Source organism: Drosophila tropicalis, unplaced genomic scaffold (assembly GCF_018151085.1).
Source record: "Drosophila tropicalis isolate 14030-0801.00 unplaced genomic scaffold, ASM1815108v1 contig_859, whole genome shotgun sequence".
Taxonomy (NCBI): Eukaryota; Metazoa; Arthropoda; class Insecta; order Diptera; family Drosophilidae; genus Drosophila; species Drosophila tropicalis.
The window spans coordinates 7,177,053-7,202,542 of record NW_027173353.1 but is presented as its reverse complement, the minus strand read 5'-3'; the positions used below and the strand labels follow the sequence as shown (position 1 = coordinate 7,202,542).

At 36.3% G+C, this 25,490-nt stretch overlaps 1 protein-coding gene across 3 annotated transcripts in view; it reads right to left on the bottom strand.

Moving 5' to 3' along the window:
- Window positions 1-23,039, bottom strand: part of LOC137582555 (nuclear pore complex protein DDB_G0274915) — a 41,018-nt gene extending 17,979 nt beyond the window's left edge. The window contains exons 1-2 of one of the 3 annotated variants that reach the window (XM_068297136.1): window positions 22,914-23,039; window positions 20,212-22,157 (exon numbers count right to left, since the gene is read on the bottom strand). In XM_068297136.1, the coding sequence (XP_068153237.1) occupies window positions 20,212-21,821 (1,610 nt within the window). In that variant the 5' untranslated portion in view covers window positions 21,822-22,157; window positions 22,914-23,039. Of the gene's footprint in view, window positions 1-2,698; window positions 2,785-20,211; window positions 22,158-22,817 lie in introns of those variants that run through there. The other 2 variants (XM_068297135.1, XM_068297137.1) reach the window with 2 other exon arrangements.
- Between the last annotated feature and the right edge of the window lie 2,451 nt (window positions 23,040-25,490).

The following is a 25,490-nucleotide window of genomic DNA, read 5'->3' as shown; positions in this document are numbered from 1 at the left end:
ATTAGCCAGCAAATGCAGACATATATACAAGTATCTCTCTCTCCATGTACATATATAAAGGTATGTATGAAAAGCAAAAGCAACAAGTCCAGCATAAAAACCAGAAACGAAGGCTAACAGCTTATGTGTCTTGAATGTGAACTACAGTCTCTATTTGTCTATGGATTGAATTATTTAATACCCAATTTCAGCTAACGTTTGGCTTTTGGTTTCTAGTTCTATGTGATTCATCAAAAGGATTAATGGCTTACTTTATATATATACATATTCTAAACGAAACCTGCTCTAGTCTGAATGAGAATATTTAAATTTTCTACAACAAAACAAATCTAAACAATAGGATCTCTTTAAAATTTGCCCCACTGTGCCGATTCTATGCCAACAACAATAACAAATTTGTGCTACAATAACGTATTAGGTTTTCTCTCTGATTCTTTTAGAATGCCACAAACAGAAACGAGTTTAAAACGATTTGTTAAGCAACCAGTTGTTGCATCAAAGGCCATTCAGAGTCAAAGCATGGCTTATTGTCAATGCGGGAATATCTACACACAATATGACCCAATTAACGAACACCGCAAAGAAATCAAAAATTTATAATGCTAAATTAACGCTTTAACCAGACCATCTATTTTCTATCTAATCGCTGGCTTAACTCTCCACTCTTCACTCATAAAGCTGCTGCAGATCATCGCCTGCAAAATGGATCTATCCATAAGAGGGGCATTTAAAGATTGCGCCAACCATTTCAGTTTTTCCTGCCTATCTAATTTTATTTCATTTTTTTTCTGTTTCTTTGCAATTTATCGGTCACGGTTGGGCTTATAAATATAAACTGCGGTTTCTGGCTAGTTAGCTGGTTAGCTGGGACGCTTGGCTGCTTCTTGCCAGTTAAGAAAGGAGTTAAGAGTGCGAAGGAAGGGGGACAGGGGGCGTCCAGTTGTTAGTGACAGCAGATTGGACTTAACTCAACTTGCGCTGGCCAGACAAATGCATTATGCATTTATCTTTGGCTATTTGCCAAGCAAAAACCAACTACGTTTGTGCAATTGTTAATTTGTGTTAAGAGATGAGATGGGTGTGTGTGTGTGAGTGTGTGCGCGCATTTATTGTTACTTGTATCTCAATTAGCTGCAAAAGATATATTTGTATCTTTTCGAGGTCTAGACTCGCTGCTAATAGCTAAATTACATTTGCTCGGTTGAATGCCCGATTTCACTTCAGTCATGCGATGTTTTTCAATACTTATCATCCAAAAAAGCAAAAAGAACTCTTTGCAATACAGGAAATAATTTTTCAATCGCCTCGAGGTAAAATTCAAGTGTTGCGATTCCCAACAAACATTACAAAAAAAAACAAAAGATTATAACTATTTATAAACTATTGCCTTCTAGGCATTAAATGTCAAAGTCATCAAAAAACTAAGAAGTGAACTTCATTAGAGAAATATTTACATAGACAAGAGTTTCAATATAATTGAGGTGAACCTGTTTAAAGAAGAGGAGACAGAATACAATAGAAATACTGTATCAAATTGTTTCATACCCTCTATTTTTAAATACTTTTAAATAATAATAAGTATCTCAAACTAATCTAAATATCATTTTACACAACGTTAAAGTATTTGTTACACTTTGTCGTAGTGAAACCTAAACAAAATTGAACCCGCTAAAGGTTAAGGTTAAGGTCAACCTAAAGGTCATGTAAACTAGATCAACTAGTAAATAGCTAAAGTCAACTCAAGTATAAATATGTGATTTTGAAACAAATATGTTTTCAATAAGTCTTCTAAATATTTGAATTAATGTTGATCCGACTAAGATAAATATTGGAATATTCATAATGGAACGCCAACACAAACTCTTTGAAAGTTAAATGATTGTTTTACCTAAAACAAACCATGCAAATGGCAAATATAAATTAAATTAATGTGCCTTAGATGAGCTGTTTGCTTAGTTCATTAGCCCCACCAAAAATAACTTAAAATCTTGATATTTAGTATATCTTTTCGGTTTTTATATATATGGCAAAACGATGTTGTCTTAAATTAAGACTTTTGTATTGATAGCCCGTTTGTCGAACATTTATAGCTATGGCAACTCCTTTAATCAATTTTGAACACCTACGTTCACACACACACACACAGACACACACATGAATGGTTGTGGCCAAATCTGGATTATATATGGTGGGTAGAGAGTCAGAGTAGTCGGGGGTCAGCAAAGGTTAACACACATAATGCACATGCTTTTAATAAGAAACATTTTGTACCAACTTTTACTTTATTATATTTTACTCGACACTATCTTAACTTTTGAGGGGGTTTTTAGTTATACATTTAACGAATATTCGATTATTGAAAAGCATATTTAATAGATCAATGCATTGTTGTTTTTATTGGTTTCGCTGTTGTTAATTCAATTAGCCAACACACTGAGGCGGTTACACACAGTTTATGCCAGCCACAACACAAAATTCACAATTTTCACTTTTTTTTTTATGTTATACAAAGCATAAGCTAAGCATAGCAACATTTGACGTGGCTATATGTAGATCATATACATATATATATAAGACACACACAATTATTATTTGGAAAAAAGTGAGAATAAACAGCAGGAGCAGCTATAGCCCTAGTTGTTTGTTTTTAGAACGCGTTAGAAGGCTGTCGAAACTATGCACATTTTTTCGTACTCACTAATTATGATTTTTACAAACAGTATGGGAATTATAAACATATAATTAATGTTGCTTTTATCACGTTGAATTTTGGTGTATTTCTTTGTTGTGATTCTGTATGTTTTTGTGTGTGTACTTTGATAGCGTTAAGAAATTCGCGTGCTACTAAAAAGTCAAACGTTGGCGACTTTTTGGCCACCGAGCACAATCCCCAATATCTCGTTGTGTGTTTGTGTGGAGAGTCAACGGCGACAAAGGCAAATCGCAGAGATACAAAATCCGGAAAGAATACGGAATTCTCATACACACACACACACACACAGATACAGAGAGATGCTATAACCCCTCCTATATAGAAGAGACAGAAAAAATAGTAGAGCGCAATAATGAGAAAAACTTGTGAGAAAATTCGAAATTAAGACAAAGATATAAATACAATATATATACGAAATGCGTGCATTGATTTAATAAAAATAAATTAACACGGAAAAAAAAAACACAATATATAGAGGGCCCAAGTAGGATTCAAAGTGTCAAAGTTTCTATACCCTTGAAAATGTTGGATTTTGGATTGAGTTTGGTTTATAGACAAATCTAGCCTAGCATACCCTCTTTGATATGAGGATATAACAACAGGGTGTTATAGGTTTCTAATAAAGAACACAGGGGGATTAAATCAAAGATGAGATCAATAATAAATTCCTCTATTTGACATCTTAAGCGATCTCAGACAAATCCCCTGGAAATATTGTGTTAATCAAATGACCCATGATCCACACCCTGTAATAGCGCCTCAGCTGACAGCATATATTTAGATTATTTTTAGCCAAATTTTTTGTATGTAGAAGGTATGTAAAAAAAACAAACTAAAAAATATAAATAACACACGTTTGTTTCACATTTGTTGCTCTTGTCTTGTAGTACTACATCATCTAGAAATTCCAATGCCCACACAAATAAAAAAACACACACTCTTCAATGAGTTTACGAACTGAAGGGTAACATAGGCGAGAATCTCTATGCTGGCTGACGGGTTGGGTCCTCTCCTCATTCAAAAATACATAACTAAAAACACGGATCCGTCAAATTTGTTGGTTTTCTTTCGATATTTTGATTTCATATTGGGTGTGTGTGTGTGTGTTTGGGTTACGTGGACCCCGGCAGAGAATGCTCATATTAATACTTATTTTGGTATTACCCTTGCCTCTCTCCCAGTGCGCGAGTCGCTTTGTGAATTCAAAAAATTGGGAGCGCACATAGCGATGCATTTTAAAAATAAACCAAAATATAGGAATCATTGTAGCATAGAGCATTGAGCACGTGTGCATGTGGTGGGGGCTCTTCCTTCTCCGTCAAATGAAGTCAAGACGGTGCGGCCCGATATCAAAAATAGTGCAAGCAATCGGAATTGCGCAGGTGGCTAATGGGGGCAACACGGCGACGACCAGCCCCCGATCGGACCGGGATGCGCCATGCACGATGACATTTTTCTGTCGTCTTGTCATAAATCTTGGACTGACTTTTGCCTACCTACGCATTGTAGTCGTCTTCGTCATCATCATCATCATCATCGAAGTCATCGTTGTCGTCTTGGTCTGGGTCTGGGCAGTGGCGATTTCTCGCAAAAGCAAAAATTACGTGATCATAATATCAATAGTTGACCCAGAAATTTTCACCAAAGCCATGATGGTGAGGCATTTCTGAGTCGTTGTTTGCTTCATCAAAGGTTTCATTTCTTTAAAGTTTAAGCCAAATGAGATTTATATACGGCAAAAGAATCAATATAGATGGTTTAGATTCTCCAATCTTTTCTATTTCCCATATGTATATATGAAAGCTTTATCTCTTCTTAAGCTAGACACTAAAAATAAGTTACCTAGATCTATTTAAGTGGCCTAACGCACAAAGATTATAAACAATAACAAAAAGAATAATCAACTAAGGAGGTCACAAAAATATATGTAGCTATATATATTTTTTAGCGTAACACCTCTAATGGGGCATAATTTTGTTTTTATTGTGTTCTTGGAGTCTTGATAATTAAGTGGGAAGTAGCTGGGGGGGATAATTGCTAGCCACAACAACAACAAAACAACAACAACTGAAACGCACTCTTGCGAACCTCTATAACAAAAGGTAAATCAAGTTTAAGATGAAAACCAAAAAGAAGGTCAAACTCAATGACTTTATTTTCTTTGTTTTTTGTTTTTCCTAGCTGAAACTTTAAAAAGCCAAGAAATTGAAGAAAAACGATAATAATACGAATCTCATCTAAATGTGGGTAGATATGGGTAGATATTACTTCGCTTTCTTCTATCAATGTACTCCCATTCACAAGTGCATATACGATTCGATCCAATCTAATCATCGAGCTGTCAGGTCTGAGCCAAGTTACTTGCAACGTTTATTACCATATACAGAATATATGTATGTGTCTTCTCACGTACAACGCCCCCGCCCATGACTCTTTTACCCCCCCTTCCCACACCCCAATGGAAACAACATAATTGCTCATATCGAGACTCTTGGGTTTTCGCTTTCATTCGAATGCCAGAGCACAATTGGCCCGCATTTAATGACTCGGCAGAGTGTCCATAAATTTGTTTTCTAAGCTCGCTTCTTTCCCATTCATTTGTGAAATTTCTAAATAAAATAACTAATCACATGCAAATAAGCCCAAGAGACTAGAGCGGGCAACTTTGGTTTGGTTTACCCAAATAAATTTCGTTTATATACGATTAGTTTCAGGTTTCTCTTTCAGATACACCAGCGAAAAGCGAAATTTTTGATTTCGGTTTTCTGATTAGTAGAACGCAGTCGAACAAGTGGTTTAGCTTTAGCTTCATTTCCATGCCTCTGCCACCTTTGTTTCTTTACCTTTTCGGTGTTTTTTTTTTTGTATTTGGTTTTGGTTTTTAATTTATTCACCTTGTCATCGCGCTGGGCTCTTTTAACGGACGGATGGCATATGGCTTTGGTTAGAAACCGTTTGCCCATTGCCAGTTACTGCCTCTTTCTGACTGCTTGCTTTGTTTCCCAGTACCTACACCCAAAAGCGAAAGTCATATGGCTATATATCAAATATGTTTAGTCAATTATTATTATACGTACGATATGTCCATAAATAAGTATATTATGATGCATAGTGTTACCGCTACACATACAAACACACACACAGTTATGTCTTAAGCGAAACATGGCTTTGACATTTGGTCAGAAGAAAATTTGCATTTGCATTTGCGAAGAATAACCCTTTCTAATTCTAATAATTGGCACATAAGCATTACAGACAAAAAATCTTAAGAAATAATAGTTCTATAAGATATGTATACATGGGTATCGTTTGACCTTGTGAACTTATGTATTGCATTTTTTATTAAAGGTTTATGATGGTCTTTGTTCTTTAGAAGAACATTTTTTAATCTATAACCTACTGTTGCTATTTAATAAAGTCTAAAGTGGAATGAATTAAAAGTGGAATTAGATTATAGAATATCCGATCAAAAAAGGCTTACAAATTTTTATGACAAACTATCCTACGTTTATTCAAACTCTTACAGAAAGAATAAAGTTATGTCTAATAACTTTTATAAGGTATTTAAAAAGTTGCTTAACTGTGTGAAACATTCAGAAGAGAAGCGAATGGATTTTGATTCTTGATTAGAATTAACTATCAAGTCCATCTAGCTATGTTCGTCCGTTTTGTAACAATTGCGAGAATCGGTTTAAAAAGAAGTCAGAAGTACCAATACTTTAAAATCCCCAATGTCAGATCAAAATAAAGGATATTGAAAGAAGAAACTACTTTCTGAAGTTTTGCTAACAAAAGTTAAACAGAAGTTTATCTAACTATACTATATCTGAATCATATGTCAGTTAGAAACAGAATCTTTTAGAACATGATTTAAACTGGGTTTTAGCCGGTTTGAGGTCAATAAATTTTAGTAATTTATATATAGGTATGTATATCTGTCAAAAAACAACAAAACAGTTTTACTAACTATTAAATCTTATAGCAAAGTTCAATACCCTTAGGGCGTTTGTACCTTTTTAATGAGTTTGATCGGAATGCCAAGGTAAACGATCAAGTGAAAACTCTAGCACTTTCTACCAAATTGAAAGACTTGAGTTGAATACGATTAAAGAAATTAATGGTGAATGTGCATTAATTCTTGTTTCTCCTTGATTTCAATGAACTTTAAGCAATGCTTCAAGTGTTGGCCAAGCGACCTACGATATACATAAATACGAGCCCCGACCACTATTAATTCGTACGGCAAGCTTTTTTACCCAAATGCAATGTTTAACTGACGATATTTTCAATACTGTAGAAGATAGTACATGCAAACCACTTTTTTCTGAAAGATCCTTTTATTCTCTATTATATAACATAAAATGTTTGTTGTACTTCAATAACAACAACAACAACAATAATTTCATTAAATGCTCTGCTGAACTGTTAAAAAAAAATTGACCAGTATTAATTCGTACGGTGCATTAGCTTAGCTTAGAATTGAAAGAAGATCAAAATAAAAACAAACAGTGTAACATAATCACTACCTAGTCATAATCTGGAAACAGTTATACCATGTGGAATGTGTGAAATGCTTTACCGCTTCATATTATTCAAAGTTTACCAAAAATGGTACGTGGTAAGCCGATTTCCAAAGAAATTCGCAGTTTAGCTGTAGATTTTTATAAATCTGGGAAGTCATTTGGTGAATTAGCCAAACAATTAAATCTGGCTAAATCGTCCGTTCAAGGAATAATAAAAATGTTTATGAAAAATGGCAGTATTGACAATAAAGTCGCAAATAGAGGCCGAAAATCAGTAATATCAGATCGTGATAAAAGAGCCCTAGCCACAATTGTGAAAGCTGATCGTCGCCAAAATTTAAGAAATTTGGCATTAGAGTGGTGTGAGAAAATCGGGAAAAGCGTTAAGCGTGAGTGGACTCGCCTGCAGTTGCGTAATATTGGATACAAGTTATATAAAGTATGTATAGGGATTATCTATGCTACAAACTTAATATCTTAAATTACTCTTAGGCAAAGGAAAAACCATTGCTTACGCTTCGCCAAAAGAAGAACCGTTTGCAATGGTGTCGGGAACGGATGAGTTGGACTCAAAGGCAATGGAATTCCATCATATTTAGCGATGAAGCTAAATTTGATGTGAGTGTCGGTGATGCGCGAAGGAGAGTCATTCGCAACAAAAGTGAAGCATACCATAAAGACTGCCTTAAAAGGACAGTTAAGTTCCCAGCGAGCGTAATGGTCTGGGGTTGTATATCTGCCAAAGGCGTAGGCCAATTGCACTTTATTGATGGGATGGTCAACGCAGAAAAATACATCACCATATTAGAAGAAAGTCTGCTGCCATCAATACCAAAACTGGGTGACTGTGGTGAATACACCTTTCAACAGGATGGAGCATCATCTCATACTGCCAAAAAAACAAAAGCATGGTTGCAGAAAAAGGAAATTGGGGTTTTAGATTGGCCATCAAATAGTCCGGACCTAAGCCCAATCGAAAATATATGGGGAATAATGAAAAGAAATCTGAAAAATGAGCCGCAAAGAACCCTCTCTGACTTAAATCAAAATCGCAGGAGATGTGCGACTCTATCTCAACCGAACAATGCCAGAATTTATTAAAATCTATGCCAAAGCGTTGTAAATGTGTTGTAAAGGCAAAAGGCGATGTTACCCAATATTAATTCTTAAAAAATCATATTGTATATACTTATTTCAAGCACCGTACGAATTAATACTGGTCAATTTTTTTTTATCAGTTCAGCAGAGCATTTAATGAAATTATTGTTGTTGTTGTTGTTATTGAAGTACAACAAACATTTTATGTTATATAATAGAGAATAAAAGGATCTTTCAGAAAAAAGTGGTTTGCATGTGCTATCTTCTATAGTATTGAAAATATCGTCAGTTAAACATTGCATTTGGGTAAAAAAGCTTGCCGTACGAATTAATAGTGGTCGGGGCTCGTATTCTCTGTAAGATCTGTGTAGATAATTAGCATCGTGATCGTCTTGAGTACAAAATTGCTGAGAGACAGTGAGGCAGCGAAATTCCGCATTTAGATTGGGCAATCAATGGGCAACAACAACAATTAACTCTGTCCCATTGGCCAACTAAATTGTAGCTGAGCAGGAAACTTGGGCAATCGGCATACTTGAGATACAAATCTTGGCCAGATATTTGGCTGTTTTGCCACTATTTTGGACAAACAAAATCATAAAGATCAATAGTGCCAAACATGCCTCGACAGGGGTAGGAGGTGGTGGATATAAACAAAATTGTCTATTAGTTCAGGCTAATGGGAGGTTGGACGTACCTAAAAATCAGGTCAGCTCTAATTATAATAGTCTTCCTCCTCCTCTCTCCTTTACATGTGTATGTATGTATGTCTTTCGATTTCTTGCATTAAATCAATTACAGGTCTGAGCAATTGCCATGCGTAATATCCAGTGGGTCAAGTTATCAATGTAAAGTCGGAACCCGAATTGTCTGTGTGTATGTTTGTCAAGGCGGAATTTAGTTATAGTATTTTCGTTTTGCCAGACTGCAAAACAATTTTTGAAAATTTGAATTTTGTGCAAAGCATTTGCTCAAGTGCATTAAGTGGCGAATTGCTTCCGGTAACTGGCCAACTCTTCGACTCTACTCCACTCGACTCAACGCGACTCTTAATTGGTGCAGCCAACACTTGAAACTAAGGCTGTAGCTGAGGCTGAAGCTGGAGCTGAAGTTGAAGCAAAGCTCGTGGCTCGTCGTCACAAGTCTGTAGCGTCTAAGCCACATTTCGTAAGCTGCTTTAGTTTTTTTTTTTTCTTTCAGTTTTTCTGCTTCATTTTTGGGCAGTCTTACATACAGCTAATGTTATAAATTAACGCAACAACAACAAACAATATTGTACACAAAAACAACAACAACAGCATCAAAATGTACCACAAACGTGAGTTTATATAAGCCAAACTTGGCAGCCTACGCTCTCATGTGCGTCAGGTCTAATGTCTATATGTCCATGTCCACCACATTCACATCCACCTTCAGCTGACTTCCAGGTCGCCACCAAAAAGTTGGCCAACTTTTCCGCATCTGCTGGTTTTTGTTTTGTATTTTTGTTTACTTTCGACCGCCAAAAAAACGAAAAAACAACAAAATTAAACTAATGTGATTAAATATTTCACTACAAAATGGCTTAATTAGTAAATTCTAAAATTATGAGCTAAAAAAACTGAAACTAAAAAGACAATAGATAGTTTAACTACAAAAGTGTTACATATACAGTTAATTTTCAAAGAGAAAAACTCATTCCAAAAATAGGAACTGCAATTGGTTTAGCATAGCTAAAAGAGGTATTATTTTTACACTGGGTTTAGGAATAACCCTTGAAAGCTTTCCAAGCTATTAAAGCAAACTCTGGGCCAAAATTCGATAAATTGTGGATACACAAACTTAGTTGGCTTAGTTAAATAGCCATTTTCGAATGAGACTGATTTGAGATTTATAAAGTTATAATACCAATTCCAAAGGACATATCTGTTTATCGGTTTGCAAGTTGAAAGTACTTTCTAAAAATACTAAAATAATCAAAATAAAATGTAACTCCTACTGTGTAAACATAAGTGAAATACACATTAACATTTGATTATCACTTCAAAGTCAAAAAAATAAAAGGTTCTTCTGCTCTACAGTGTTCGTTTGAACTATAATTAAAATGAAAGGATTAAGAACTAGTAACAACTGGTCAATGGGATTACGTAAGTAATATTGAGTATCCCACACATTCGCAAAAATGGTTAAACTCAATCGAAATCTAGATCAACAGTCAAATGTCTCTATAAGCAGTCATTTTTCAATGATAAACCTTTCAATTTAATTGAACGAAACACATTGGCAGACACTCAAAATTGCAGTGCCTCGTCGTGGCAGTAAGACAGAACTTTATTCTCTTTCTTTTTGTTTTGGCTTAAAACCAGGTCTACGACTTAGATACATATGTGTGTCGCGGGATGTGTTGATGTAGGTGTTGATGTAGAGTGCTGAGGTTATTCAGCAACTGGGGGAAACAAAACAAACTTTATACTAATAACACAGAAATGTAAAATCACGCAAAGCAATCATAAATTATAAACACTGGAGCCGAACCAAGTCGAGCCGAGCACAAGGTACATTAAGACAGTGGAGCTGGGCTTAAAGACACCTCCAACCTCCATCTCCATCTTCATCTCACCTCCGACTACGAACTTCAAGCTCCACAAGTCCGTGTGTTGATGCCTGCTGATGGCTGTCAGACTTGGCTCTGTCTTTTTCTGTCTCCCTGTCCGAATGTCTGTTTGGGGTTGCCGCGATGTAATTATGATGAGTGCCACTCGCTGACAAAGATACATATGCCAGATCTTGGATTTTGCTTGGGTTGTGAGTGTGAGAACCGTTAAAGTATGGCATATTCCCAACTAACTGACTGACTGACTGAATGACTGACTAGCTGACTGACTGGGTTATGGCAACTGTAAGGTACATATCCCAATAGGTATGCCTATAACTCTATCTTATTTGGCCAGCCACCAAATAGTTTTAAATGATTTGACAGAAATCTAGAGACTCAACTCAGTGGTAAAAGCAACTGACAATAAGTAGCACAAAGTGCGCAGAGAGCAGAAAGCCACAGAGAGCCTAGGTTGCGGCATGTCTGTCCCCCTCTGTCTATCTGACAGACATTTGAACAGAAGCCACTTCTTCTTGAGAGTTGAATCAAAGTCGGAGTTGGAGTCACAGTCGCTACAAAGTCGAGTGCTCGCCATAATCTTCATAATTGCTAAGCATCTTGACACTTTACTGTAACTGATTGTAACTTTCAGAACTCGAACTCCGTCAACTCCACATGCACTTCTCATCTTGTACCTAAGCAAAAGGTTGATGGTTGGTCTTAAAAAATGTTACCAACAAGATTTTCCTAGATCTCCGTTCTTTCTCTATTCCATTCTTTCTCTTTGTAAGTTTTGTGTTTTTTTTTTTTGGAAACTTTCTGGGAGCTTCTTGTAACGGTATACTTTTGTTTCGTTATGCTTTTGGGAATGATTCTATCATAACCAGAAATTTGCCTTTTCATTTCAAGACAAATGCTTTTGACTTTTTTTTGGTAGCAGCAACTTCTGGTCAAAATAAAGTTAAATTCAAGTAAGCCAGACTTTCTTCTGGTAATTATGTGAGAATTCCAAATTTAATGAAAGACTCTAATGGGAAGTTGTCTATATATTTTTATAGCTCATTTTTCTATGTTTTTATTAACACTTTGAGAATATTTAATGTCTCACGTATTGTTTGTGTCTTTTTTATGTCCTTTTTATTATTGTCCATTGTTTTTTAACTATTAGAAGAAAATCCAAAAAGCAAAAATTATGAATGAATTGAAAATTGCTTTAAGTTGGAAATCAATCAAGAATATGGCAAATTGGATGTTAACTTTAGCAAAAGCATTTCAGACCTAATATGAAACTTAGTTTTAACCACAATAATGAAACACAATACCTTTCTAATCTCTGTGATGAAAAATCATAGACCCCGGGGTGAAAAACCTTGAATCTAAGATTCTATCTGTTCAATGACAAATTTTAATAACTATTGTGCGTGAATATTTAAGTATTATATGTATATAGCAATAGCAATTAGTTAGCTCTAGCTCTTCATTAATCATTCTCTCTCAATATAGAAACTAAATAAATAAATAGGAATGAAAATCAATAAGCATGAAGCCAAATGTTGAACAGCTGTTGACGTTTTGGACACTCTGAGTCCCCTTCCCCATCCCTCTTCTACAGCAAACATTGCGTATGCGGCTCCTTGTCTATTGACACCACAATATTTGGACCGTTGTGTTTATTTGGGCAGCGAGCAATCGGATGTTGACTTAGCTATCTGGCAAATTCAAGGCGATAAGAGGAGGGGGAATGGGAAACGTTTCCGGACCACAGCTCATCAAACTGCACGCACAGGCTGCAGAACCAAGGAAATGACATCCAGCAGTGTTCCCAGATTGAACCCTAAGAACACACAAACTGACAGTCAGTCATTCAACTCTTGATTCTTCAATGCGAAAATAAACTCCGATTTCACATGGGACGTTCGTTGCTGGTTCCTCTGCGCGTTACGACATAGATTTTAATAATCATTTGCAAATGTCTATTAGCCCGCCCACACCCAGCTGGAGTAGTCCCCCCCATCCACCCTCTCCTCTTGCCACAATCCGACAATAGCAATTGCGCATGCGCAGCTCATTTCAAAGGAAACGAAACTGAAAACATTTTGTGGAGACGCTAAAGGCAAAGCCACAGACCATTATGGAAGTGCATGTAAATTAAGACTTTTAGCTCAAAATTATACATAAGTAAGTGCAATTTAGATTTCTTGCTAAATTTGCAAATATTTGTTTTTGGCCAAATGGCGATTGTCATGAATGTCTGGCCCCCTCTTTACTCCGCGCCTCTTGGTCTGAGTCTGTTTTTCGTTGCCCAGATTTTTGTTTCATGTTTTGGATTATAGTCATCTAAATGGAAAGTAAAAGTTGACAGAGAGTGGAAAAGGAGTGTTTTTGTGTTTTTGTTTTGAATTCGATTTGACAGCAAACTTGAACTTTAAATGGACCGGCAATAGATCATAATGAATACTTGTAGCCTCGAGCCTAAACTAAAACTAAAGTCAGTCTTTAGAGAGGTAAGTCAAACGTAACATGGGTTTTCATAGCATGGGAAATAATTTGAAAGAACTTTCTGTTCAGATCAGTTCTTGAACTTCTCTCTCTGTCTCTCTTTGTCCATTATCAATATGATGTTAATTAACTTTCAGTGTGCTTGGCACAGTGTTAATTCTTCTACTGACCCCAGCAGAAAGACTCAATTCACGTTCATTCATTGTACAACCTCTGACCGATCAGCACTTTGGTCATGTGCGGAGTACGGAAATGGTTTGTAATTCTTGACAACGGCAAACTGTTATGCAATTAAATTAAAGTTGCAACAAACAGAGGGGCAAACAACAGCAGGGTGACCGCATTGCATTTTCTTGTGTTGCACGGACTGTTTGTCTGTCTGTCTGTCTCTCTGTCTGACTGTTGCAAATTGTTTGCCAGGCAATTGCTTTCGCTTTGATTGAATTTATTTTATAATGCCCCACTACAAAAGCTACGACGATATATGTATATGTACATACATAACTGCATAGTGTAAGTAAGTATTGCGAGATGCAATTTACAATTTGCATTTTGCAGTAGGAAACGGACTTCGACATGCATACATACATATATACAGCCGAGTTTATACATATGATAAATTGTATTATTGCCATATTAATATATGTATTTACGATCCAGCGTATGGGAAAGCCGAGCTTCAGTACAAGTCTTAAGTCTTTGGAAGTGATTTAAATTCATTCATTCATATTTTAAAATGCGCATTAGTCGTTTCCTTCCATTTCCACACACACAGCGACAACATAGTGTGTGTGAGAGAGAGATAGAGAGATAAAAAGAAAATGCCAAAATGCAATAAATAAATAGAAAACTGCGAAATCTATGAGAGACCCCGTGCAGTTGCAATTGTTGTTGCCATAGACTCTCTTTCTCTCGTCTTCAACATTTGCTTTGCAAATTGGATTATGCCTTATTGTTTGTGCCACATCCTCTCAGTGTTGGCTTGACGGCATTGACGTTGTTGTTGTAATTATAGCCATTGCCCAGATCTACACCCAAGACTAGTCACTCTCTCTCTCTCTCTCTTTCTCTCTCGCTCTCCATCTCTCTTTCTGTCATGGACCCCCCTTAATTATTTGCACGAATTCGTATGTTAATCACCCATTGGCAGGCCTAACTTGTAACGAGCCATCGCTTTGAATCGACATCTATATGTAAGAGCAAAAAAAATAAATTTAGATGTATGTAACTGTGTCTGTATGCAAGTAGTAAAAGTGCAATGAAATCTCCTACAAAAGGCACTTCAATTAAAGAGGACGGAGTTTCCATAGATAAACAAAAATGTTTGCCAAATTACAGCATTGTTATCATCGGCACAGACACACACACACACACACACACACAATTTATGATTGAATCCAAAGCATTTCCATTTCAATGGAAGTGAAAAGCCCAACAACAACAACTGAAACAACACTAACAATCGCCGCTAAAGTTAACTCTATGATTTAGTCTAAGCAAAACGAAGTGAATAAAGAAAAAGTCACTGTGTTTGAATGCCAATGACCGAACGGAATTGCATTTTAATTTGAAGAAGTGCATTGGAAGAGTTTTCCCATCAAATAGATTTCATTAAATCAAGTCATTTAACAATCTTTTATTAGTATGTAGATAGGTAGGCAGGTGGGTAGGTAGGAAGTTAGGTAGGTACCCAACATCATTGATTTTAAAAATGAATAACCAAAATGTACTTACACAAAATATACGTTTGTCATAAAAATTGATTCATTTTAAGAGCCTCATAAAAGAGATAACTGAAAAACTACCATGGGCACCTGTATATACATACATACATACATATGTATAATTAAGTGTATATAAACAAGATTATAGTAATATTAGAAAAACTCAAAACAGAAACCATTAAGAGAAATGCAGATAAAGTTACTTTAAAGACGTGTCATGAAGTCATTAAATTTATGATAATTATTCATAAATTTTGATAGTATTTTATTACATTTTCTACAAACTCTCTAATGCGTCGTTGGGTTTTTTTTTTTATTAAGAATTGTAATTCATCTATGTATGACGAAAAAAAACCCATAAGTAATTCAAATGGCGAATCAATTATAGACTAATTTCTATAAAATAAAAAAGAAACAGGAAATTGGTCTGCAATTCTGAAAGACTTGTAATCCTTTAAACATTATAACTTTATTTTGAAAACTTTTTAAGAAGAACTATTTCAAATTTGTCATGGGCTTATTATTGATTAAACTTATATTTAAAACTGCGAAACATTTTACTGAAAATTATAAATAATCCTGCGAAGAACACAAAAAAGTTACATTAAACTCATAAAAAATAAAAACAGAAATATAAATAAACTATGTATATATGTATGTATGTACCATAATGCAATGAGACGAGTGGGTTTCCCCCGGTCGCGCAGTTTTCAGAAGGGCCCGCGATACATCACAGTCGAAAATAGCGGATTTATTTGAAGTAAAGTAGGGGGCCGGAACATGGTTACCCCCCGGCCCTGATTTATCACTAGAGCTTATGGAATATGATAAATTTTGACCGTTAACTAATTCTCTCACATAAAATAATATGTACTAAGATAACCTGCTAATTAGTTTAAAGGTTCTTTTGATCCTGCCAAATTTTGACTAGGTTTTAATCAGGCAAACATTTACTCATATGATATTCAAATAAGTCCACAATCCTCGAGGCTTAATCACAGTCTGCAAACAAATCAGCGAAAACTCGTTAAGGTATCAGACACATTATATACACAAGTTATATATGTTCATCAGTAGGTATATGTATGTATATGTACAATCCAGACACATATGCTCGTTAGTCTGGGCAAACAATTTGGGCTTAAATAGTTAATGACTTTATCAGTAGTTTCCTTTTTCGTTTTTTTTTTCGGTTTGGATAGGAGAAAATTGCATTAAATAAATGAATACAAAAAAAGAAGAAGCGCATGCAGAGTTTTAGTTTCCTATGGTTTTTATTTTTGTTGTTTGGGAATTACAAATTTAATTTCATGTGTGAGAGCTTTATGAAGCGAGATGGTTAATGGGTTTTTTTGTTTTTGGTTTAGTGGGGGGCGGTGGTCAGAAATTCCGAGTTCAGTCATGGGATACAACAAACACTCAGAACCAAACCTCTTCTCTTTCAGCTGATTCATTCATTTTGTAAGTTCTGAACAAGAATTGAGAGTGTGTGTGTGAGTGTGTGTGTCTGTCTGTCTGTTTTTTTCACAGCTTTCTCCCCTAACATGCCAATTTTTATGGGTATGTTAAAATATATGGAAAAAAAAAATTGCTAACAAGAATGAATATCGAACTGAGAGATCGCATATATGTACATATGACTAATCAATTGTTATGCCTTACCTCTCTTTCTCACTCTCTATTACCTTTGCTCTCTTTCTAACCCTTGCTTAAGCAGTTGTTGTTGTTGTTTACATTATTTGTGTATGTATGTGTAGTTTAATTTACATACTTGCATACCAACTCAAATGAGCCCCCCAAACAACGTGAGTCACGATAATACAATCAGCGCTCAGTAAACACGTATGCATATATATACATATATATATCGGTATGAAACTATATACATATATATAATTATATGAACATAAGTAAGTATTTTTATACGTATGTATGTGTGTGTGTGTGTGTAAAAACCTCAACCCCATATACAACTTACTCTTTGGCTTTACTTGTATTTATACATATAAACGCTTTGAATAAAACGAGTTATTTTTTTGGTTTTGGTTTTGTTGCTGAAATATTTACGAAAATAAAAACATAAGTAAATATTGCAAGACATTGGGTATTGTAGTTGTTGTTGCTTTAGTTGCTTCTGTTGCTGTTGCAACTGCAATTCAGCGCAATGCTCACACATGCAACATGCCACCGCATCAGAAATGGTGTCAGCCATAATTTTAAAATAAACGCAAACTCAAAAACAAAAAAATAGAAGAAATGAAAAAGTATATACAGTGGTGGTCAGCGTGTAAGCCCCTTTTTTTTTTTTTGATTTTAAATTTGATTTTCTCGGCTCCTAAGAAACTTAATAAAAGAAATTTTTTCAGTTATTTGTTGGTTATTGTATTTAGAATCTGACACGTAATTATTGTCATTCCAGCTTTCGACGTTTTTTTTAGGTGCGTTTGAAAAAAAAGCTACCCCAAAATGTTTGACAATAGTTTAGCCCGGTCATTTCAAAATCTTTAATATTATAGTTAGACATGTGTATTCTTTGAAAAAGTTGTAGATCTAGATAATCTAAGATAAACTGCATACCAAAAATTTTCATTTTAGCCCCAATATTTGTTTTGGGGCCCATCGAAATTTCGGGATTTTGTATGTAATTCTTGTGGTCTCTTTGTTTGACGACGTTTTACGATACCAATTTAAACTTAAGTATTATTTTCTAATTCTAAGTATGAAAGTGAATTGAATTTCCCGTCAAATGATACATGTTTCATAAAAATCCGACAAAAATTAGATAGATTTCATCGCCCATACTTAAAAAAACTAGGTAAGGAAAATTTCCCATATATGCGTGCAAAGAAAGAGACGGAGAATGTGTGGGAAATTTTGATAGTTCTAGTCTTTTTTTTAAGTATGGGCGATGAAATCAATCTAATTTTTGTCGGATTTTTATGAAACATGTATCATTTGACGGGAAATTCAATTCACTTTCATACTTAGAATTAGAAAATAATACTTAAGTTTAAATTGGTATCGTAAAACGTCGTCAAACAAAGAGACCACAAGAATTACATACAAAATCCCGAAATTTCGATGGGCCCCAAAACAAATATTGGGGCTAAAATGAAAATTTTTGGTATGCAGTTTATCTTAGATTATCTAGATCTACAACTTTTTCAAAGAATACACATGTCTAACTATAATATTAAAGATTTTGAAATGACCGGGCTAAACTATTGTCAAACATTTTGGGGTAGCTCTTTTTTCAAACGCACCTGTAAAAAAACGTCGAAAGCTGGAATGACAATAATTACGTGTCAGATTCTAAATACAATAACCAACAAATAACTGAAAAAATTTCTTCATTAAGTTTCTTAGGAGCCGAGAAAATCAAAATTAAAATCAAAAAAAAAAAAGGGGCTTACACGCTGACCACCACTGTATATAAACCGCATCTAACTCTGCGAAGAACTTGACTTGGCAAACAATTTGCATGGGATCCAAGTTAAAGGCAAACACAATGGCTAGATTCCCCGCTCCACCAACTCCCCCTACGATCGTGTGTATCTGTAAGATACATACGTATATGTGGATGTGTGTGTCTAAGTATCTGTGAGATATGCAAGTAAAGCATGTCAACTGAAAAGCTCAGTGAAACTTGCTGAAATAATTGCAGAAAAGTCCATGAATAAAATTACACATGTTGGGCATCGGTAATCAGCTAAAACAACAGCAGCAACAGCAGCAGAGCTACCTGATGAATCACACGAACAGCTACCTGTACCTGTATTTGTATCTGTACCTGAGTTACTGACTCTTTGGTATCTTTGTTCATATCTTTAGTATCTTGTGTACCGATACCATTTCTCCGTATCTTATCTGACTGTCACACCCTTTGCAATTAAACGCGGTTTATTGATTTTCATTCCCTTTTTCCTTTTTTTTTTTATTCTGTGCTCTTTCCTAATTGCAAAAGGCGAACAATGAAAATAAACCAAACAATTTTATGAGCCACATTTGAAGGTTCTGCGGCTTGCCTCATGGGTGGCTTCACCGAGCTGAGGCTGACATCATGGCCAGCAGCTAATTAATGGAAAATGTGTAGTTGAAGATTAGCCAACCGTTCGTTTGGCACGCAGAAGAAAATTGTTATTTTTCCACTGCATTTATCTTACAACATGTCTTGACATGTTTTCTAGGGTATTATAGTACTTACAGGGTTAGTTACTTTCCTTTTTTTTAGGGGATGTTCAAGTTTGGAAAAATCTTTAATTGAAAGCATGAGAAACGCACATGAAAAACATTTTGATGACCCCTGAGAACCGGAGCTCGGGTTACTTAAAGTTCCCCCTTTAAGAAAAACTATCTACTATCATTTATTATAAATAATGATTGTTAAGTGGTCGATAATGATAATAACTAATATTATTATGTCTTTCAATTTTATAGTTCTCTCTGATTGTGTCAGTTTCCAAGCACTACGTGATATGTTGAAAAACTCAGAGACACTAGTGTAACTAGTTCTGACTGAAAACCGAGACAAACCGGCGTAGACACACACACACTCACAACTGAGGCGTATATACATACATATGTATGTATGTTTCTTCTCTCGACGTTCTTGTCACAATTCCTCTAGCGACCTCTATAGCATGGCAGCATCATATTAACCTGGCCAAAACTGTTCAATCCAGTCGTGCACTGACGTTTTATTTATCACCTTAAACTTGTTTGCAAAAGATTTAACGTTTATGTTTGTCAACCAATACATCGATAGATATACATACAGTATATGTGTGTATGTGTCAAATTGGTAAAAAGACCCTAACCTCTTTTGTCCACAATATTTAGTATGGACCAAATTGAGTCGCAGAACAGATAATGGTAAACAAAAAACAAAAAATCAGTTGATAAGTTTTAAGATTTGAAACCAGTTATACAGGTTTGTTGTTGTTTCTTCAATTTGAACATGGCTTAAAAACTGTTACACCTGATTTTTAACTAAATTGAATGATAAAAGCTTTATTAAGCCTCTCCCCCCTGGCCAACATTCTCGAATGCCTCTTTAAATTCACTTTCAAACTGACTCACCGTTTCACATTGCGGCATCGCTTCTCATTCTCCGCCTCCTTGACGCTATCCCAACTGTCGCCAACGCCCGATGATGACATATCATCCAGGCGCTCCTCATCCTCCATCCCGGAATCCTCGAGACTGATGTGACAACTGGTTAGTGTAACCTGTTTGCCATTGTCGCCCACCTCAATCCAATCGGAGGTTCGTATACGCTGCGAACGCTCTGTACCGTATGGCGAAGAGTCCGATGAGCATCCGGAGGGGCAACGTTTCCTAGGCGATGACGCATTCATCGCTTCTGTGATGCTATTCTCCTTGAATGATTTATTAACGGCATAGGTTAAAGTGTCCTCTTCATCGCCATCACCATCGGCGTCCTCCACGTTATCAGCATCTACATCTTCGTCCACATCTTCCTCTTCGGCATCATCAATGGAGTTATAGCGTTGACGTGAAACAAACTTATTCATGACGGATTTGCCAGTTGTCATGGTAGTAGAAGTGGTTATAGTCGATGATGTGTCCATTGTCTTGGTACTGGGCAAATTCTCAAGGGAGCAGGATCGATTTCGCATGGCAGCCAACTCTGAGATCAGCAACTCATGGAAAGTTTGCTTCTTTTCCGGTGTATGGCCAGCACTAACAGAGGTTTTGCCTCCATTGATGTTAATACAAGTGCGATTGCCAGCTGCCTCAATGGTAAACTGTTGAAGTTCGCGTTCCCGCTCTCGTTCACGTTTCAGGTGCTCCTGCACATGTTCCTTTTCCTGCTCAACCAAAGCCTGATGTTGTATGGCCCTTTCATGTTTCGTTATGATTGTTGTATCAGCTGCATTTTGTTTCTGATTCTGGCTTATGATTATTTCCGAAAACAGACGCTCGGCGGCATTCTTTAAGTTATTCTTAATCTCGACAGTTTTGCCACCCAGAAAAGAGCCACCACCTCCACTCTGATGATGATTGCCTGAGGATGCTGTCGATGGAGAAGAGGTAAAGTTATCCAGTGTAGTTTTAGATCGTCTGAATATGCTAATGGCTGGTGTAGAAGGTGCTGGCGGCGAAAAGATCGGCACATCTTCCATATCCAGTGTGGCCACCGGCATCTGGACTATTTTCCTGGGTTTGGGCAAAGGCTGTGTAGTGGGATGTAGGCCAGCTCTTTCGAAATCGACCTTGCCCAGACTCAAACGTGTATCCTTTAGGGGAGAAGCTTGAGCACTGCCATTGACAGTCATCGAATTGTGACGGTTAACGGTAACCAATTGTGGACTTGTCACACTATCCCTTGGCTTGGCTGTGGGCACATCCGGAGCCTTGCGTAGTTTTAGTGGAGGTTTTGGCGCTGGCGATGGAGCTGGCCCAGTGGTAGTTGGAGCTGGAACCGCAGTGGTGGGCGTCTGGGTCTGAGCTTGTTTCTTGGTCTGCAGACTCAATGATGGTGACTTGTATACTAAAGTTCGACCCACTGCACTCAGTTGGCTAACAAAGTTTGGCTTTTTCTGTATGACTGGAGGAGCTGCCGCTGCCGCCGCTGCTGCTGCTGCTGCAATTTTGGGTCTGGGCGGCACTGGCGGACCAGGGCGCTTAACCACAACCGTTGTCGTGGTCGTCGTCGTGGTGGCCATTGCTCCGCACTCTGTCGGTTTCACACGGGCCGCACAAAAACAAAAACCAGTATTTGTAGGTCACTCAAAAAACTTATTTCACTCTCTCTCACTCGCTCGAGATCTCTGTCTCTCTCCCCGTCTCTCTCTCTCTCTCTCTTTCTGGTTTTGGGTATTGCGTTTATTTATTAATATTATTATTTAGCATAAGCTCCGATGCTGGCAAACTTGTTTTTGTTTGTCTGATGTTTCTCTTCTTGTGTTCTTCTCATATCACATGATGCAGTTTTGCTCTCTTCGATCTTTTGCTGTTGATCTATTTTGAATATAGGCCACGTTATGTTGCACTAACGGATCCTAGTTGGTTATATATACACTTGGTTAGTATTGGTTTTAAAAGGAACTTGTTTTCGATTCGTTTAGAATCTAATAAATTGGTTTTAAGTGAAAGGGTTGAGTTGGGCTTTTCGTTTTTCAATTCTTCTCGTTGGCTTATTCCCCATTAAATCGAATTGGAGTTGATTTTCAAATTGTTGTTGCTTACTTTGTTTATTTTAAAAATATTTTTCTCAAAGAATAAATTTGGTTTAATCTCGCGACAGTTTACTTTTAAATGTATCGATATCTGGTATTGCAAACATGAACTCCATTTCATCAAATTAAAAAAGTATTAAGTAAACAATTCAATGTAAACAAAAGAATTCCCAATTTTACGTTTTTGTTTGCCCAGAACTGGGTCAGTTTTTTATTTATTTTTTATCCAATTACAAAATGTGCGATCAAATGTGAATGACGGTAAACGTAAATGATTGAGCGACAATTTAATTCCACTTAAATGCGCAGTAATTCTTATTGGAATCGTGCAGTCAATAAAAACTAAAACAGCAACAACAATTCTGGTAACTCCCAACAAACGAAGAAACTTTTAAATATATTCAAATAATTAGCAATTGTTGTTTGCCCAAGCCTCAAGCCTCTCTTTACTTTCTAACAAATGTTCTTGAAATGAAGTTTTACTTCGTTTAAAGTCCACACATTAAAATATAAATTATATTTTGCCTTTGTTGGCCAGGAAATTCACACAAATTAACAAAATTCAAAAATCATTTACACAGTTTCTTGCCGCTGTTGTTGTTGTTGTTAATACTTGGCAAAATGCAATTTGAAATGCGTTTTCTGAATTAGACCCGATAATAACCAAATGCCGCACACGAACCGAACTACAACCGAACCGCACGAGAGCCAGAAATAAACTGAAGAGAAAGAGAGCCGCAGCTAAGCGCACCTTACTCAAATCTCGTTGTTGTTCGCTGTGTGTGCGAGTGTATGTGTGGGAGTGCCGGAGTAACCAAAGATGGCATCGTGATGAAAATAATGACAATTTATAGAAAATTGAAAAACCTAAGGATTGAATGCTTAAATTCTTATACAAAGGCAGATTCAGTCTTTTGCTGTTCTTTTTTTTTTAACCCTTTTGGCCATTGTTTACATCAAATATTAGAAATTCTGATATAGGACAAGTAACTAAAAGCTAATTTAAACAATTATTGACAACCAAAATTATATTCAAACCATATATGATCAGTTTTATTTTAAACTAAGTTGAAAGTTTTGTAAATTCCTAATTATTAATAAAAATTAAAATTTTAAATTGATGCTGGTCTATGAGATAGAACGACGTTTAAGGTATATTTCGACTAAAATTCTAGTTAATTAAATATATGATTAGGACTTAAGATTCAATGGCCATAGTCAAGGTAAAAATTAGTTTTGAAAAGAGCGCTTTAAAGTTTTGGTTAAATCACTTCTTTAAGGTAGCCGGTCTTTAATATAATTAATTTTCTTTCATTTGCTTGCATCGTTCATGTTAAACTTTCAAAGAGGCGCAGAGAGAAAACGATGAGAACACATTTCTCTGTGCAACTCTCTTCAAAAGAGCAACTTGGCACATGGCCAAAAGTGCATTTATTGGCATTTGAAACTGGCAACAGCAACGGCGGGTATCATGAGGGCCGATGCCGCAGTCGCCGTTACCGTCGACGTCAACGTCAACGTATGGCTGCTGCTTGATGGTACTTTCCATGAACGTAGCAAAAGGGCTTTATGAGATGGAAATCTGTTAATGTGAAGAGTTGGTTACACTATTTAATAGATATATGAGATACTCTCAAGATCTTAAAGAAAATGTATACTTAATAATGTCATTACCGAACGAGAATATTGAAAGTATCACTTCTTTAAACTTTATTAAGAGAAAAAGTATTTTGGCCTGTTCAATTTGGCTACTTAATAATTTTGACGGTATCAAAGTTGGTATCGTCTTGGTTTAGAATCAAATCTTTTGGCCCTTAAGTAACTGTATCAACACACAGTTATTGAAATAAAATTTTCAATTACACCTTGATTTTTATGTTTAAAGAAAATCAGAGATCTAGCAATAAAATGTTATGTTATGTATCCCTAGGATATTTTGGAAAGTTATATTTAGTTAAAAAACTCTAATGGGGTCTTAGTATTAGAGATTGTAAGGGTTTTAAATTATGGCATACGCCCATGTATTTGCTGCTGTTTATTCTATGGCATTGCCGGCAGCAGCTGTTGTTGTTACCGCAGTGCCATGCCACGCCCGGCGACCATCTCCTCATAGTCCTCCTCCTCAATTATTTACAAGTTCTGCAACTAAATCTTTATTGATTGCAAGTTGTAATCTATTCAACGCAAAAGTCAAAAAAACACGATGAACACGAGCGCTAATCGTCTATCGAGTGACTTTACTGTCTGACTAAACAATTATTTAGCCAGCGTATTCATTGCAATCCGCCTGCCCAGGCGCCCCTCCCACACCGAGTTACCATACTGCCACCCAACCCATTAGGTCTGTTTGTGGCATTTCGAATGACACTGCAGACGAAAGTTGCAACAAAACAGGGCAAGGAATCAACGAAGAAGTTTATGCTGCACGTACATGAAAATGGAAATATATACATTCGTATATATGTTGTAATGTGGCGACATAACAGTCCAAATACAAAATATATAAATCTTCCCCCATTTACAATTGCTGAAATACCCTTTAATAAAAGTACTGAAAACAATTCACGAGTTTTGTGTCATTGAGAAGGAAGCATCAGTTGAGAGAGTATAGAGTTTTCAGGGGAACTAAATACGGGATTTTGTATTTTTTTTGGGAGGGAAAAATATTTGTGCTTGGCATCGACCAACCCCAAAATGGGCCGAGACACTAGGTTGTGGCCCTTTTGTCTGGGCCAGTGCCAGACAGCAATAGGGAGTCGGGACAGACCCTCGAAATGGCACTTGAAATTATTTTCATGCCACTCGGGAAGTTTCCTCTTCCGGATAGCAAAGCACCATCTCCCCAATCTCCCCATTTAGCCCCACGAGCTCGTTTGCCGACACTTTCTGTTGCTTTTTCTTTCCTTTTGACTTTTATTTTCCTTTTTTTTGTTGGTGCATCAGAAATATCTTTGGTGACCATTGTTTCAATTCGCAAATTTTTTGTCGCATTCGGCTTTTGGCCAGGACACAAAAAACAGAACTATGCTTAAATCACTGTCGGGGATGGAGAATATTGCTTATTCCTTACAATGTCCACATTCTTCTGCTTGAATGCACTTGAAGGGAACTTATCCCACTGAGACATAGACTTTTACTTTGGGTTGTCGACGGTTA